At 39.6% G+C, this 18,362-nt stretch overlaps 1 protein-coding gene across 2 annotated transcripts in view; it reads right to left on the reverse strand.

The window, feature by feature from the left end:
* Nucleotides 1-3,975: 3,975 nt before the first annotated feature.
* Nucleotides 3,976-18,362, reverse strand: part of MUTYH (mutY DNA glycosylase) — a 79,194-nt gene continuing 64,807 nt past the window's right edge. For both annotated transcript variants that reach the window (XM_053693573.1, XM_053693572.1), the window contains exons 16-17: nucleotides 6,083-6,133; nucleotides 3,976-4,976 (exon numbers count right to left, since the gene is read on the reverse strand). In XM_053693573.1, the coding sequence (XP_053549548.1) occupies nucleotides 4,860-4,976; nucleotides 6,083-6,133 (168 nt within the window). In that variant the 3' untranslated portion in view covers nucleotides 3,976-4,859. The remainder of the gene's footprint in view (nucleotides 4,977-6,082; nucleotides 6,134-18,362) is intronic.

Below are 18,362 nucleotides of genomic sequence, written 5' to 3' on the forward strand. Positions count from 1 at the left end.
GCAACACAAGAGAAAGAAAACATGAACACAATGTACATTTTGCATTACTTTGGTAATTTTTACATACAAAACATTATTTATCCTAAAGAGATCTTAATTCAAGTATTATATATGTATCTCACCAATCAAATATAAAAAAATATAAAAAAACATTGTATGCATATAAGAAATCAAATACATGAGATCAAGCATTACCTCTTTTTTCCTTTTATTTCCTATGTAGATACATAATGAAATTATAGAATTTAAACATCCCGAGAAAATTATACTTCCTATAGAGTGATATATTAATTATAAAATAGGTGTATTTATTATTTGGAGCATGACAAATTAGAGGGAGTCATAACAAGTTGCTCTTATTAGATACATGTGAACGGGGGTAAAGTACCTCATTTTCTTGTTAGATATAAGACTAAGAGCAACTTATGACAAGACAATAACTGAGCGGATTAATACCGCTGAAGGATTCACCTAGGTAGGTGAATATTTACAATACTATGGGCGGGGGGCGGAGCCATACGTTATATTGGGTGAGCCCCTCTCTTGGGGAAGTGTCAACTATAGACGATGTGGGAAAAAGGAAAAGGGGTATGACCCGCAGGCAACCAGTACCGGCGGCAAAGGAAGGAGAGGGGCCCAATATAAAGATATATTAAATTATACCATATACATAATACCAAGCTGTCTTAACTGAGAGGCTTCAACATAGATCAGTTTAAAATACTACACTTTGTTTTACACTACCCTCCTGTGCTATTAATTTAAGTTAGAGAGCTTGACTCAATGAAATCAGTGGACACTAGGGTTCCAATGAACATAAAAATGACAAGCTGTATATGGTTAAACTCCAGGATACAATTTTTATGTTAAATAGGGAAATGCTAATAGAGAGCCGTTGTATAGGCTCCTAAAGTAACTCAGTTAGCATTATAACCTTTTGGGTCATTAATATGTGATAAGCTGCAAAGAATCTAACCATTATAAGTACAATAACACTGCAGTCAGAACATCTAGTGCTTGTTGGAAAGGGGAGTTACATATTAGGAAATATAAATGCCTACCAAGCAACTGGGTGTGTACATACTATGACAGAGCAAACCCTAATTACTAATCTGGTTCATTTAACAACTCTTAATAGATAATAGTACATAAAACAATATAAATACACATGAACAATCTTCATATAACAGAATTGTTACTTATAACTAAGACCATTACCAGAAGAAGGTTACTGGGTAACATAGGAAGTGCAGCTTCTATTAATAAGAGGTTTAGACTTAACAATTGCCCTGTGACCATATGGGACAGTTTATACATATATATAAGAGTTTGAATATATAGAAAATCGACTAAAGCAGGGCTAGATTAAATCTATGGGTTATAACTCTCATAATAAGTATACTGAAGAATTCTACAACTGGAAGTATGGCATAGCATATTTGCTAGTATAAGAGCAGTGTGTAGAAGTACTCACAGCATTAATGCAAACTCTTATAGTGTAATAAAATCATCTATACCCTGCTAGATTACTATGTGGGTACAGTGATATGAGCATATAGTATAGAAGCATTATTGAGGCAGGCAAAGTATTCCTGTCATAACCATAAGTAATATATCAAACTATTATAAGAGTCAGCTAGTGCAAACATTAAACAACGGGATAACATAATATAGCATTGCACTGGTCTAGAATCTAAAATTGCACAACAATGGCAAAGAACTGTTAGTCCCTAGACAAGTGTTGCAGTGATACAATGAACTTTCATAAACACTGGGAATATAGGAGGTGCAGAGTGGTCAAAACTTAATGGGAGCTGAAATCCAACATGAAAAAACACACAATAGGGATTAATATGGTTACTCAGCATGACAATACAATAAACGATGAGTTCTACTGAATGCTGATACTTATTAGAACCATCAGATTCTACACATTTCCACAGCACTCAGAGGTATGCACTCGGTCAGTGGCATCAACTGTTAAGGTTTCATATATTACCGAGTCTCTGTTATCTTAAGCGGCTAGTTTCTGCTACTGCTGCAGACAGTTAGTGGTTAGCTTAAGTGCAGCAATATACAAATGTTCCAGGTTTGTGAAACATTATCCGATACCTCTCCTGTATTGTGGATCTACAGCATAGGCAAGGAGCAGATGTATGTGAGACCGTTCATGGGGGAGCGATGAGTCAGATAAGCCAGAGCGGGTAGGAGCCAGGGTTTCTGACAACTTGACGGCTGGGTGTTCGAGTGGCAAATAAAGTTGCACCGCTATGCAGAGAATATCGGCCGTGATGTAGATCTTATACTGCTCCAGGCCCTGCCACCAGGCCTGTAGAGAGTCAGCTCTGATCAGCTCTTCATCTGGAAATGGTTCCGGTATGGTGCCCTGAAAACTCGGCATTCTCATGCTGTTTAGCGATTGCTCATCATCTGAGCCACAATAGTGCTCGCACATTTCTGCCGGGACATAACTTTCCGGTGCATTCAGGGGTTGCAACCGCGTTTCTATGCTGGGATCAAATCTGTCGCCGCCATCTTGTCTGCCATGCAGGGTATAGCACTGTTTGTAGAGTTGCGCCAGCAGCTGGCTTATTGTTGAGAAGTGATCTTCCAGGATTCTAGAAGTATTATTTTCAAATCTGTATAACGCTGCTTCCAGATCCATTTTAGAGCATAAAGAGAGTAAAGAGCTTCGCAAACGTTAAGGGGGATCTTATCCTCATCTCTTAGTGATACGGCAGAGGCCCCAAATCGTATCTCCCCTTCGATAACTCCACAACTCAGAATTCAAATTTCTGTTTCTCAAAGGGCTGGCAAATGTAGTGATCTTTAATTTCTGCACACTTTAGCCATTGAGTCTGGTCCAAAATAGATATTTGTATATATTTAGCCAAATATATCAGGAGAGCTCCAAACTTACACGTCTGCTCCCTTTGCTGTCAGGCTCCGCCCCCAGAGCTAGAAATTTTAAGCAACTTTCTAATTTACTCCTATTATAAATGTTTCTTCATTCTCTTACTTTCTTTATTTGAAAAAGAAGGCATCTAAGCTAAGGAGCCAGACAGTTTTTAGTTCAGTACCCTGGACAGCACTTTTTATTGGTGCTGTCCAATCAGCAAGGAAAACCCAGATTGTGAACCAAAAATGGGCCAGTTTCTAAACTTACATTCTTGCATTTCAAATGAAGATAGCAAGAGAATGAAGAAAATTGATAATAGGAGTAAATGAGAAAGTTGCTACATTTCCCATGATGCTCAGGCTGTCAAAACATCTGGGGGCCCAAGGTTGCTGACCCCTGCTCTATCTGAATCACGAAAGAAAAAAATTTGGTTCAGTGTCCCTTTAAATTCCTTACCACATTTACACATCTAACTGCACACATGGCTTAAGGACAGGTGAACTTCCCATATTTTGGGTTCCATTTATGAAGCTTGTGGGACCCTGCAACTGTTAGCTAAGAAGCAGTGGTCAAACAAACTTAAAGGGACATTAAACACTTAATACATTTTATAAGCTTAGTATTGAGGTTATTCCCCACCTCCCTCTAGCCATGGGTGCTGCCATGTTGAAATCTATCTTTCACTACATTCCAGAGCTGATGTGTTTGCACATGTGCAGTAACTCTCCTTCAGATACCTGCAGTGTAACCTAGGTTCCAAAATGGCAGCACCATGATTAGAGCGAGGAGCATGAAATGTATTTAGTGTCCCTTTAAAACATCCTGGAGTGATCCTTTTATGATGACTGACCAGCCCTGCTATTGCACAATTGGGCAGGAACGTCCCTTAGAACCTTGCCTGCCTACAATATAATAACTGTTTGTTAAATGGCTATATCTTTGGTACACTGCCATAGGCAGAGTTTGTGCAACTGTCTACTCAGTGTGATTACGTCAAGCTGTTTTACGATCAACAGACCAGCTGATAAAGACTCAATCTTTGGTCTAAGAAAAAGATAAAATTACTTCTCACGCGATTATAGAAAATCAGACTTTATTGATGTACAAAAATACAAACATTAGATTAGAAAAAATGTAGTAAAATAAATCTTAATATTGCGCTAAAAGCTGCCAGAACAGAACATGTGCTATTCTAAATGAACTTTCATTATTATGTAAACGTGTTTGATTACGTTTTATTTTTTTCATTTTAAAAAACATCATTTTGCTAAATTTTCAAAAACTTTTTGAAAGTTCGATAAGATTTGCTTGAAAACACATTTTAGACAAAGGTTATTTTGTATCTATATAAATATTCATATATATATATAAAAAATGAATGTACTTTCATATTAAAAATGACACCATAAAAAAAGATATAGACCGAAATAACAATTGAATGAAAACTGAAATACAAACGTGCTTTACAATTCTGATTAGGAGCATTTTTTGCAAAAGTGCTTCTTGTAAAAGCTATCACTGTGCACAAGGCATATGTCTGTAAGTCCTGTGCATCGGCATTCACACCTGCTCACAGACCAGGCAGTGATGCATTGATGGAAACAATGCAGTGTTTGAATGCAGGTGCATGAAGCATATATGTAAGCTACTCTTGAACGTGCACAGTAAAAGAAATCACTGTGATGTGTACTGCAAAAATGCTTATAGTAACAGTCTGAACACACTCATTTCAGTTTAGATTAGAATGTCCATTTAATCAGTTAACATTTATTGTAATTGCCATTGTGTTTGTCACCTATTATTGCTGTATTTTTGGACTGTGTCACACAGAGATGTTTTAGTGTCCAGAATGATGATCTGATGCCAGAGAGATCACAGTGGCTCCTAGTTGGGATGTATAGAGCGTATAACTACGTACGGCCAGTGCATATCTGCGCACGGTGACAAGCTAAATAATAAGTCACTTGCTGGGGACTGACTTGAAGAAACTCTGTATTGTCCTCTGCTTCCCAGGCTCTGCTTTTAATTTCCCCACTGGTGACTGAACAGCAGCGGAGTCTGATTTTCGTTTCCTAGACTGAATAAAAAAGAGAGAAAATTATTGAACAAAATAATTTGATTTCTTTAATCCGCCTACTTTATCTAATGGTGGCTTCTTAAAGAAACATGCACACCCCAGCATCCCGATACACGGCACTTGCAGTGCACAAGACCGATCTCAGTGTAGTATGGTGCACATTTTATGTTCTTATAAAGGGGTATTAAAAAAATTCTAATCATAGACATGTAACACTATTTAAAAATGTTTTTCTTTTTGCATGAAATAGTAAAAGGTTTTTTTATTTCATTTTAAGGCAAACAGAAAATTATCAAACCTTTTTTTTTTTTTTTTGGCGGACGGACAAAAAATAAAAATAGGAAAGCACAATGCTCTTTAATGTTCTGTTATAAATCCCAAACTTGTAAGATTGTTAAAAACTATATATAATTACATTTTTCCTGTATTTGTGGTTTGTAGTAGTTTAATATTATATTTTGATGATTTCTTGGGCCCATCACAGGCATATAAAATAAAATAGTCTGTCACTTGATATTCAAAATGCACAATGTGTTCCCCAAAGCATAACAAGACTGCAGACCACTGGATCAATACACAAAATACTCAGGACAAAAATATAAAAACTTTCTACCTGGGCAGATGGAAATTGTCCCTACTGTGGTACACAGCATTGAGGTTAGTGACAAAACTAATGAGAAGTAAACTCAAATCACACACAAAGCACAGAGGATAACATGCAGCGCTCATCAGTAGCAAAAATCAGGAGAACTTCATGTGAAAAACAGTAAAACAGGTTGGTTATAGACGTTCAACAATATCTTTATAAGAAATATCACATTTTAAAGACTGCACTTCGTTTTTACTAGTTTTAATTTACCTGTTTTTATTATTTTTTTTATATAAATTTCAAAATGTATTTACGTGTTACTTGTTTGTTACGCTCACAAACAGTCACCAGTAACAAACAAATGTATTTATCGCCATACATAAACTTGTCACCATCGCTGCGCACAGAAATACACATACTTACAGGCTCATCAGAGTAAATACATACAGTACATGATGACTCAGATCAGTAATCTCAGGCAAATGGTCTTATTCTAGAATTGCTGTAAACCACTCACCATTTTAATGTCACTTTTCCTGAAGGTTTTACTCTCACACAATTTCAGTATCTGTAAAGGGGCAGACATGGTCACAGTATGTTATAAACAGAATATCACAGCTTCTTATATAGAGAATAAAAAAAACAGAATTTATGCTTACCTGATAAATTACTTTCTCTTGCGGTGTATCCAGTCCACGGATTCATCCTTTACTTGTGGGATATTCTCATTCCCTACAGGAAGTGGCAAAGAGAGCACACAGCAAAGCTGTCCATATAGCACCCCCTCTAGCTCCACCCCCAGTCATTCGACCAAAGGTTAGGAAGAAAAAGGAGAAAACATAGGGTGCAGTGGTGACTGTAGTTTAAACAAAAAATGTTTTACCTGACTTGAATGCCAGGGCGGGCCGTGGACTGGATACACCGCAAGAGAAAGTAATTTATCAGGTAAGCATAAATTCTGTTTTCTCTTGCAAGGTGTATCCAGTCCACGGATTCATCCTTTACTTGTGGGATACCAATACCAAAGCTTTAGGACACGGATGAAGGGAGGTAACAAGACAGGTACCTTAAACGGAAGGCACCACTGTTTGCAAAACCTTTCTCCCAAAAATAGCCTCCGAAGAAGCAAAAGTATAGAATTTGTAAAATTTGGCAAAAGTATGCAGTGAAGACCAAGTCGCTGCCTTACAAATCTGTTCAACAGAAGCCTCATTTTTGAAAACCCATGTGGAAGCCACTGCTCTGGTAGAATGAGCAGTAATTCTTTCAGGAGGCTGCTGGCCAGCAGTCTCATAGGCCAAACGGATGATGCTTTTCAGCCAAAAGGCAAGAGAGGTAGCAGTCGCTTTCTGACCTCTCCTCTTACCAGAATAGATAACAAACAAGGAAGATGTTTGTCTGAAATCCTTAGTTGCTTGTAAATAGAACTTTAAAGCACGAACTACATCAAGATTGTATAATAGACGTTCCTTCTTCGAAGATGGATTAGGACACAGAGAAGGAACAACTATTTCCTGGTTAATATTCTTGTTAGAAACAACTTTAGGAAGAAAACCAGGCTTGGTACGCAAAACTACCTTATCTGCGTGGAACACCTCTAACACCACATTCACTTTACACTCCCGAGAGAGACCCTAGTGCTTAGAGCCGGCAAAGAGAATGACTGGGGGGTGGAGCTAGGGGGGGAGCTATATGGACAGCTTTGCTGTGTGCTCTGTTTGCCACTTCCTGTAGGGAATGAGAATATCCCACAAGTAAAGGATGAATCCGTGGACTGGATACACCTTGCAAGAGAAAACAGAGATATAATTTTATACAGAGGAGCCATATTATACTTATGCCTATGGTAAAACGTTATATAGGCAACACTCCAGCATTATATACAAACATGTTATAGATGGATGAACAAGTCTTATTGTATTATATTGCTGCTGTGCATCAAGGACAGTGTCACAGATTAAACATACGCCACCCAGAGCTGTAGTAAAGAAGACATTTATTCAGAGTCAGCTGAATTTTTGCTAATCTTTATTGAAATATGTTTTTTAATGCTCCCAAGTTTTGTATACGGCAGGACAGTCACTATTGCTTGATTGGCTGTTTACCCCATTACATTCTGCTTGTGCTTATGGCTAAAGATAATGCAATAAGACACATTTATATTATAAACATATCTTTAGTTACAAATCAATTTGAAAATGAGTTTTGATTAATTACTTTAAGTGTCTACAATACTCAAATTTACAAACTTTGGTACAAATGGTGCATATGTGTAACAAGAAGTGTGTAATTACTTTTTTTCCTTTTTAAAAAAATAATAATTTCTGTTTTCAGCCCAAACCGTACAGAAAACATAAATTATGCTTACCTGATAATTTCATTTCCATCTGTAGGAGGAGAGTCCACTGCTTCATTCATTACTTGTGGGAATTAAGAACCTGGCCACCAGGAGGAGGCAAAGACACCCCAGCCAAAGGCTTAGATACCTCCCCCCACTCCCCTCATCCCCCAGTCATTCTGCCAAGGGAACAACAAACAGTAGGAGAAATATCAGGGTATAAATGGTGCCAGAAGATAAAATTAAATTTAGGTCCGCCCACAGGAGAAACGGGCGGGAGCAGTGGACTCTCCTCCTACAGATGGAAATGAAATTATCAGGTAAGCATAATTTATGTTTTCCATCTTAATGGGAGGAGAGTCCACTGCTTCATTCATTACTTGTGGGAACAAATGTCCAAGCTCTAGAGGACACTGAATGAACAAAATGGGAGGGTAAAAGGAGGCGGACCCTATACAGAGGGCACCACAGCCTGCAGAACCTTTCTCCCAAAAACAGCTTCCGCCGAAGCAAAAACATCAAATTTATAAAATTTTGCAAAAGTATGTAAGGAGGACCAAGTAGCCGCCTTACAAATCTGCTCCACAGAGGCCTCGTTTTTAAAAGGCCCAAGAAGAGGCCACAGCCCTAATTGAGTGAGCCGTAATCCTCTGAGGAGGCTTATGTCCCGCAGTCTCGTAGGCCAAACAGATAACGCTCCTCAACCAAAAAGACAGTGAAGTGGAAGAGGCCTTCTGCCCCCTACGCTTCCCTGAATACACGACAAATAAAGACGAAGTCTGTCTGAAATCCTTTGTGGCCTGAAGATAAAACTTCAAGGCTCGGAAAACATCCAAGTTATGAAGTAACCTTTCCTTAGACGAAGAAGGGTTAGGACACAAGGAAGGAACTACTATTTACTGATTGATGTTACGATCTGACAAGGAAAAAACGGTGGGTATAAGGTGCGCAAATCTGCCCCTGCACTACACACTAATCTGCTCCCATAAAGCAGATAATCAAAGAATAGGTACAAAGTGAAAAGAGGTGTGTGTATGCGCTAAACAGCTACGGGGAAAAAAAGTTATTTTACAGTGGTAAAGTATTTCTTATAAATAAATGTGTTAAGGATGTGTAATACAGAACTAATAGGTTTAGAATCTAAATATTCTTATATAGATATATCATAAAATATGGCTAATCTTCTAAGAATGAATCTAGTAATAAAAAACAGGTGTAGCAAACATAAGATTTATTAATCTCAATTAAAAAGATATATTAATCCAGATAAAACATACATATAAACATATATGATTGGATGTTACTATGACCGGTCATACGTTAATACAAATCAACAAAAAATATATACAATATAAAATCGTGCTGATAATAGCTATAAATTTATAAGTGCAACTAAATCTAGAGAATAATAGAATAGTTGCCACATATATGAATAAATCCACCTTTATAGTACTGACAAAAAAGGTTCCAATGTGTTGGTATAAAAAGTTCCGTTTTTGGAATAAGCTTATGTCAAATATATGTCAAAGTTCCGTTATAGGAAAACAACTGGTGTTAAAGTTCCGTTATAGGGAACTAACTGATGTTAGAAACAACAAATGGGGATAATGTTGTTATAGTTCCGTTATGGTATTCCAAATGTTCAAACAAGGGGTATAAAAGAAAGTATTTTTCTTAAAAGTTTAAAAGTTACCTCCGACTTCCACGCTGTGGTGCCCTTACACCTCTGTGGTGCCTACCTGCTCTTGTCTCGAGCTGAATCCTCCGTCTGGGTACGGCACAGGTGTCCAAAGCGGCTTCCAGCAGATCTTGATAAAGCCATGTTACATGGCGAAACGCGTTGATGGAGCTAGACTATTAATCACAAGGTGATAAGAAATTACTATTATCAAGGATTACAAAGGATTCGTGGGAACTACTTTGTCAACTTTTAAAATACTCTGCGCAGAGTTTCATATCCTTAACCGGACCTACATTTGACACGCATCCAACAATCCTGACGTCATCAGCAGCTGGAAGCCGCTTTGGACACCTGTGCCGTACCCAGACGGAGGATTCAGCTCGAGACAAGAGCAGGTAGGCACCACAGAGGTGTAAGGGCACCACAGCGTGGAAGTCAGAGGTAACTTTTAAACTTTTAAGAAAAATACTTTCTTTTATACCCCTTGTTTGAACATTTGGAATACCGGAACGGAACTATAACAACATTATCCCCATTTGTTGTTTCTAACATCAGTTAGTTCCCTATAAAGGAACTTTAACACCAGTTGTTTTCCTATAACGGAACTTTGACATATATTTGACATAAGCTTATTCCAAAAACGGAACTTTTTATACCAACACATTGGAACCTTTTTTGTCAGTACTTTAAAGGTGGATTTATTCATATATGTGGCAACGATTCTATTATTCTCTAGATTTAGTTGCACTTATAAATTTATAGCTATTATCAGCACGATTTTATATTGTATATATTTTTTGTTGATTTGTATTAACGTATGACCGGTCATAGTAACATCCAATCATATATGTTTATATGTATGTTTTATCTGGATTAATATATCTTTTTAATTGAGATTAATAAATCTTATGTTTGCTACACCTGTTTTTTATTACTAGATTCATTCTTAGAAGATTAGCCATATTTTATGATATATCTATATAAGAATATTTAGATTCTAAACCTATTAGTTCTGTATTACACATCCTTAACACATTTATTTATAAGAAATACTTTACCACTGTAAAATAACTTTTTTTCCCCGTAGCTGTTTAGCGCATACACACACCTCTTTTCTCTTTGTACCTATGTTACGATCTGACAACACCATGGGAAGAAACCCAAACCCAGTGTGAAGCACAGCCTTATCAGCATGAAAAACCAGGTAAGGAGGCTCACATTGCAAGGCTGCTAACTCAGAGACTCTGCGAGCCGAAGCAATAGCCAGAAGGAATAGAACCTTGCAGGAAAGAATCTTAATGTCAATCGCATGCATAGGCTCAAACGGAGCCCTCTGCAAAACCTTAAGAACCAAATTTAAGCTCCAAGGAGGAGCAGAAGATCTAAATACCGGTCTGATTCTAGACAGAGGGGGGTAGTTATCAAGCCGTCTACTTTTCTGCCTTCGCCGGCCCAATACGCCCGCCTAAGCTCGCCTACCTTCGCCGCTGCGGACCTTGAATACGTTCGCCTAAGTTATCAAATAAAGCTGTCAAAAAGCCGCGGGGCGATGAGCAGCGGACTGTGAGAGTTATCACTCATCCGATCTCGCTGCTCTTCGACTTTTTCCCAGCTTTATTGCTAGCCTGTCACTAAGCACCCACACTAAACTACACTGTTCTATCCCTATACCGGCGTCCCCGGAGCCTTCCGCAACTCAATAAAGTTACTAACCCCTAAACCGCCGCACCTAGACCCTGCCGCAACTCTTATAAATGTATTAACCCCTAAACCGCCGCTCCTAGACCCTGCCGCAACTCTTATAAATGTATTAACCCCTAAACCGCCGCTCCAGGACACCGCTGCCACCTACAGTATACCTAGTAACCCCTATCCTGCCCCCCCACTATATACCGTCGCCCTCTATAATAAAATTATTAACCCCTATCCTGCTGATCCCGCACCTCGCTGCAACTAAATAGTTTAACCCCTAAACCGCCGCTCCCTGAACCCGCCGCAACCTATATTAAACCTATTAACCCCTATCCTGCCCCCCATACACCGTCGTCACCTATAATAAATTTATTAACCCCTATCCTGCCCCCACTACACCGCCGCCACTGTAATAAAATTATTAACCCCTAAACCTAAGTCTAACCCTAACACCCCCCTAACTTAAATATTAATTAAATAAATCTAAATAATATTACTCTTATTAACTAAATTATTCCTATTTAAAACTAAATACTTCCCTATAAAATAAACCCTAATATAGCTACAATATAAATAATAATTATATTGTAGCTATCTTAGGATTTATATTTATTTTACAGGTAACTTTGTATTTATTTTAGCTAGTTAGAATAGTTATTAAATAGTTATTAACTATTTAATAACTACCTAGCTAAAAGAAATACAAAATTACCTGTAAAATAAATCCTAACCTAAGTTACAATTAAACCTAATACTACACTATCATTAAAAATATTACAACAATTTTAAGCTACTTACACCTAATCTAAGCCCCCTAATAAAATAACAAACCCCCCCAAAATAAAAAAATGCCCTACCCTATTCTAAATTAAATAAAGTTCAAAGCTCTTTTACCTTGCCAGCCCTTAAAAGGGCCATTTGTGGGGCTTGCCCTAAAGAAAACTGCTCTTTTGCCTGTAAAAGAAAAATACAACCCCCCCCCCCCCCAACATTAAAACCCACCACCCACATCGACTCAAGGTAGGATGATCTTCAGGGGATTAGTGTTAGGTTTTTTTAAGGGGGGTTTGGGTTAGATTAGGGGTATGTGGGTGGTGGGTTTTAATGTTGGGGGGGGGGTTGTATTTTTCTTTTACAGGCAAAAGAGCAGTTTTCTTTGGGGCAAGCCCCACAAATGGCCCTTTTAAGGGCTGGTAAGGTAAAAGAGCTTTGAACTTTATTTAATTTAGAATAGGGTAGGGCTTTTGTTTTATTTTGGGGGGGTTTGTTATTTTATTAGGGGGCTTAGATTAGGTGTAAGTAGCTTAAAATTGTTGTAATATTTTTAAAATGTTTCTAACTAATTTTTTTATTTTTGTAACTAAGCTTTTTTTATTTTTTGTACTTTAGTTAGTCTATGTAATTGTATTTAATTGTAGTTATTTGTAGGTAGTTTATTTAATTAATTTAATGATAGTGTAGTATTAGGTTTAATTGTAACTTAGGTTAGGATTTATTTTACAGGTAATTTTGTATTTCTTTTAGCTAGGTAGTTATTAAATAGTTAATAACTATTTAATAACTATTCTAACTAGCTAAAATAAATACAAAGTTACCTGTAAAATATATATAAATCCTAAGATAGCTACAATATAATTATTATTTATATTGTAGCTATATTAGGGTGTATTTTACAGGTAAGTATTTAGTTTTAAATAGGAATAATTTATTAAAGTATAGTGTAGTGTTAGGTGTAATTGTAACTTAGGTTAGGATTTATTTTACAGGTAAATTTCTCTTTATTTTAGCTAGGTAAGCTATTAAATAGTTAATAACTATTTAATAGCTATTGAAAGTTACCTGTAAAATAAAAAACAGAATTTATGTTTACCTGATAAATTACTTTCTCCAACGGTGTGTCCGGTCCACGGCGTCATCCTTACTTGTGGGATATTCTCTTCCCCAACAGGAAATGGCAAAGAGCCCAGCAAAGCTGGTCACATGATCCCTCCTAGGCTCCGCCTACCCCAGTCATTCGACCGACGTTAAGGAGGAATATTTGCATAGGAGAAACCATATGGTACCGTGGTGACTGTAGTTAAAGAAAATAAATTATCAGACCTGATTAAAAAAAACCAGGGCGGGCCGTGGACCGGACACACCGTTGGAGAAAGTAATTTATCAGGTAAACATAAATTCTGTTTTCTCCAACATAGGTGTGTCCGGTCCACGGCGTCATCCTTACTTGTGGGAACCAATACCAAAGCTTTAGGACACGGATGAAGGGAGGGAGCAAATCAGGTCACCTAAATGGAAGGCACCACGGCTTGCAAAACCTTTCTCCCAAAAATAGCCTCAGAAGAAGCAAAAGTATCAAACTTGTAAAATTTGGTAAAAGTGTGCAGTGAAGACCAAGTCGCTGCCCTACATATCTGATCAACAGAAGCCTCGTTCTTGAAGGCCCATGTGGAAGCCACAGCCCTAGTGGAATGAGCTGTGATTCTTTCAGGAGGCTGCCGTCCGGCAGTCTCATAAGCCAATCTGATGATGCTTTTAATCCAAAAAGAGAGAGAGGTAGAAGTTGCTTTTTGACCTCTCCTTTTACCGGAATAAACAACAAACAAGGAAGATGTTTGTCTAAAATCCTTTGTAGCATCTAAATAGAATTTTAGAGCGCGAACAACATCCAAATTGTGCAACAAACGTTCCTTCTTCGAAACTGGTTTCGGACACAGAGAAGGTACGATAATCTCCTGGTTAATGTTTTTGTTAGAAACAACTTTTGGAAGAAAACCAGGTTTAGTACGTAAAACCACCTTATCTGCATGGAACACCAGATAAGGAGGAGAACACTGCAGAGCAGATAATTCTGAAACTCTTCTAGCAGAAGAAATTGCAACTAAAAACAAAACTTTCCAAGATAATAACTTAATATCAACGGAATGCAAGGGTTCAAACGGAACCCCCTGAAGAACTGAAAGAACTAAATTGAGACTCCAAGGAGGAGTCAAAGGTTTGTAAACAGGCTTAATTCTAACCAGAGCCTGAACAAAAGCTTGAACATCTGGCACAGCGGCCAGCTTTTTGTGAAGTAACACAGACAAGGCAGAAATCTGTCCCTTCAGGGAACTTGCAGATAAACCTTTTTCCAATCCGTCTTGAAGGAAGGATAGAATCCTAGGAATCTTAACCTTGTCCCAAGGGAATCCTTTAGATTCACACCAACAGATATATTTTTTCCAAATTTTGTGGTAAATCTTTCTAGTTACAGGCTTCCTGGCCTGAACAAGAGTATCGATAACAGGATCTGAGAACCCTCGCTTCGATAAGATCAAGCGTTCAATCTCCAAGCAGTCAGCTGGAGTGAAACCAGATTCGGATGTTCGAACGGACCCTGAACAAGAAGGTCTCGTCTCAAAGGTAGCTTCCAAGGTGGAGCCGATGACATATTCACCAGATCTGCATACCAAGTCCTGCGTGGCCACGCAGGAGCTATCAAGATCACCGACGCCCTCTCCTGATTGATCCTGGCTACCAGCCTGGGGATGAGAGGAAACGGCGGGAACACATAAGCTAGTTTGAAGGTCCAAGGTGCTACTAGTGCATCCACTAGAGCCGCCTTGGGATCCCTGGATCTGGACCCGTAGCAAGGAACTTTGAAGTTCTGACGAGAGGCCATCAGATCCATGTCTGGAATGCCCCACAGCTGAGTGACTTGGGCAAAGATTTCCGGATGGAGTTCCCACTCCCCCGGATGCAATGTCTGACGACTCAGAAAATCCGCTTCCCAATTTTCCACTCCTGGGATGTGGATAGCAGACAGGTGGCAGGAGTGAAACTCCGCCCATAGAATGATTTTGGTCACTTCTTCCATCGCCAGGGAACTCCTTGTTCCCCCCTGATGGTTGATGTACGCAACAGTTGTCATGTTGTCTGATTGAAACCGTATGAACTTGGCCCTCGCAAGCTGAGGCCAAGCCTTGAGAGCATTGAATATCGCTCTCAGTTCCAGAATATTTATCGGTAGAAGAGATTCTTCCCGAGACCAAAGACCCTGAGCTTTCAGGGATCCCCAGACCGCGCCCCAGCCCATCAGACTGGCGTCGGTCGTGACAATGACCCACTCTGGTCTGCGGAATGTCATCCCTCGTGACAGGTTGTCCAGGGACAGCCACCAACGGAGTGAGTCTCTGGTCCTCTGATTTACTTGTATCTTCGGAGACAAGTCTGTATAGTCCCCATTCCACTGACTGAGCATGCACAGTTGTAATGGTCTTAGATGAATGCGTGCAAAAGGAACTATGTCCATTGCCGCTACCATCAACCCGATCACTTCCATGCACTGAGCTATGGAAGGAAGAGGAACGGAATGAAGTATCCGACAAGAGTCTAGAAGTTTTGTTTTTCTGGCCTCTGTCAGAAAAATCCTCATTTCTAAGGAGTCTATTATGGTTCCCAAGAAGGGAACCCTTGTTGACGGAGATAGAGAACTCTTTTCCACGTTCACTTTCCATCCGTGAGATCTGAGAAAGGCCAGGACAATGTCCGTGTGAGCCTTTGCTTGAGGAAGGGACGACGCTTGAATCAGAATGTCGTCCAAGTAAGGTACTACAGCAATGCCCCTTGGTCTTAGCACAGCTAGAAGGGACCCTAGTACCTTTGTGAAAATCCTTGGAGCAGTGGCTAATCCGAAAGGAAGCGCCACGAACTGGTAATGTTTGTCCAGGAATGCGAACCTCAGGAACCGATGATGTTCCTTGTGGATAGGAATATGTAGATACGCATCCTTTAAATCCACCGTGGTCATGAATTGACCTTCCTGGATGGAAGGAAGAATTGTTCGAATGGTTTCCATCTTGAACGATGGAACCTTGAGAAACTTGTTTAAGATCTTGAGATCTAAGATTGGTCTGAACGTTCCCTCTTTCTTGGGAACTATAAACAGATTGGAGTAGAACCCCATCCCTTGTTCTCTTAATGGAACAGGATGAATCACTCCCATTTTTAACAGGTCTTCTACACAATGTAAGAATGCCTGTCTTTTTATGTGGTCTGAAGACAACTGAGACCCGTGGAACCTCCCCCTTGGGGGAAGTCCCTTGAATTCCAGAAGATAACCTTGGGAGACTATTTCTAGCGCCCAAGGATCCAGAACATCTCTTGCCCAAGCCTGAGCGAAGAGAGAGAGTCTGCCCCCCACCAGATCCGGTCCCGGATCGGGGGCCAACATTTCATGCTGTCTTGGTAGCAGTGGCAGGTTTCTTGGCCTGCTTTCCCTTGTTCCAGCCTTGCATTGGTCTCCAAGCTGGCTTGGCTTGAGAAGAATTACCCTCTTGCTTAGAGGACGTAGCACCTTGGGCTGGTCCGTTTCTACGAAAGGGACGAAAATTAGGTTTATTTTTTGCCTTGAAAGGCCGATCCTGAGGAAGGGCGTGGCCCTTACCCCCAGTGATATCAGAGATAATCTCTTTCAAGTCAGGGCCAAACAGCGTTTTCCCCTTGAAAGGAATGTTAAGTAGCTTGTTCTTGGAAGACGCATCAGCCGACCAAGATTTCAACCAAAGCGCTCTGCGCGCCACAATAGCAAACCCAGAATTCTTAGCCGCTAACCTAGCCAATTGCAAAGTGGCGTCTAGGGTGAAAGAATTAGCCAATTTGAGAGCATTGATTCTGTCCATAATCTCCTCAAAAGGAGGAGAATCACTATCGACCGCCTTTATCAGCTCATCGAACCAGAAACATGCGGCTGTAGCGACAGGGACAATGCATGAAATTGGTTGTAGAAGGTAACCCTGCTGAACAAACATCTTTTTAAGCAAACCTTCTAATTTTTTATCCATAGGATCTTTGAAAGCACAACTATCCTCTATGGGTATAGTGGTGCGTTTGTTTAAAGTGGAAACCGCTCCCTCGACCTTGGGGACTGTCTGCCATAAGTCCTTTCTGGGGTCGACCATAGGAAACAATTTTTTTAAATATGGGGGGAGGGACGAAAGGAATACCGGGCCTTTCCCATTCTTTATTAACAATGTCCGCCACCCGCTTGGGTATAGGAAAAGCTTCTGGGAGCCCCGGCACCTCTAGGAACTTGTCCATTTTACATAGTTTCTCTGGGATGACCAACTTGTCACAATCATCCAGAGTGGATAATACCTCCTTAAGCAGAATGCGGAGATGTTCCAACTTAAATTTAAATGCAATCACATCAGGTTCAGCTTGTTGAGAAATGTTCCCTGAATCAGTAATTTCTCCCTCAGACAAAACCTCCCTGGCCCCATCAGACTGGGTTAGGGGCCCTTCAGAAATATTATTATCAGCGTCGTCATGCTCTTCAGTATCTAAAACAGAGCAGTCGCGCTTACGCTGATAAGTGTTCATTTTGGCTAAAATGTTTTTGACAGAATTATCCATTACAGCCGTTAATTGTTGCATAGTAAGGAGTATTGGCGCGCTAGATGTACTAGGGGCCTCCTGAGTGGGCAAGACTCGTGTAGACGAAGGAGGGAATGATGCAGTACCATGCTTACTCCCCTCACTTGAGGAATCATCTTGGGCATCATTGTCATTGTCACATAAATCACATTTATTTAAATGAATAGGAATTCTGGCTTCCCCACATTCAGAACACAGTCTATCTGGTAGTTCAGACATGTTAAACAGGCATAAACTTGATAACAAAGTACAAAAAACGTTTTAAAATAAAACCGTTACTGTCACTTTAAATTTTAAACTGAACACACTTTATTACTGCAATTGCGAAAAAACATGAAGGAATTGTTCAAAATTCACCAAATTTTCACCACAGTGTCTTAAAGCCTTAAAAGTATTGCACACCAAATTTGGAAGCTTTAACCCTTAAAATAACGGAACCGGAGCCGTTTTGAACTTTAACCCCTTTACAGTCCCTGGTATCTGCTTTGCTGAGACCCAACCAAGCCCCAAGGGGAATACGATACCAAATGACGCCTTCAGAAAGTCTTTTCTAAGTATCAGAGCTCCTCTCACATGCGACTGCATGCCATGCCTCTCAAAAACAAGTGCGCAACACCGGCGCGAAAATGAGTCTCTGCCTATGCTTTGGGAAAGCCCCTAAAGAATAAGGTGTCT

The sequence above is a fragment of the Bombina bombina genome, chromosome 10, assembly GCF_027579735.1.
Source record: "Bombina bombina isolate aBomBom1 chromosome 10, aBomBom1.pri, whole genome shotgun sequence".
Lineage (NCBI taxonomy): Eukaryota > Metazoa > Chordata > Amphibia > Anura > Bombinatoridae > Bombina > Bombina bombina.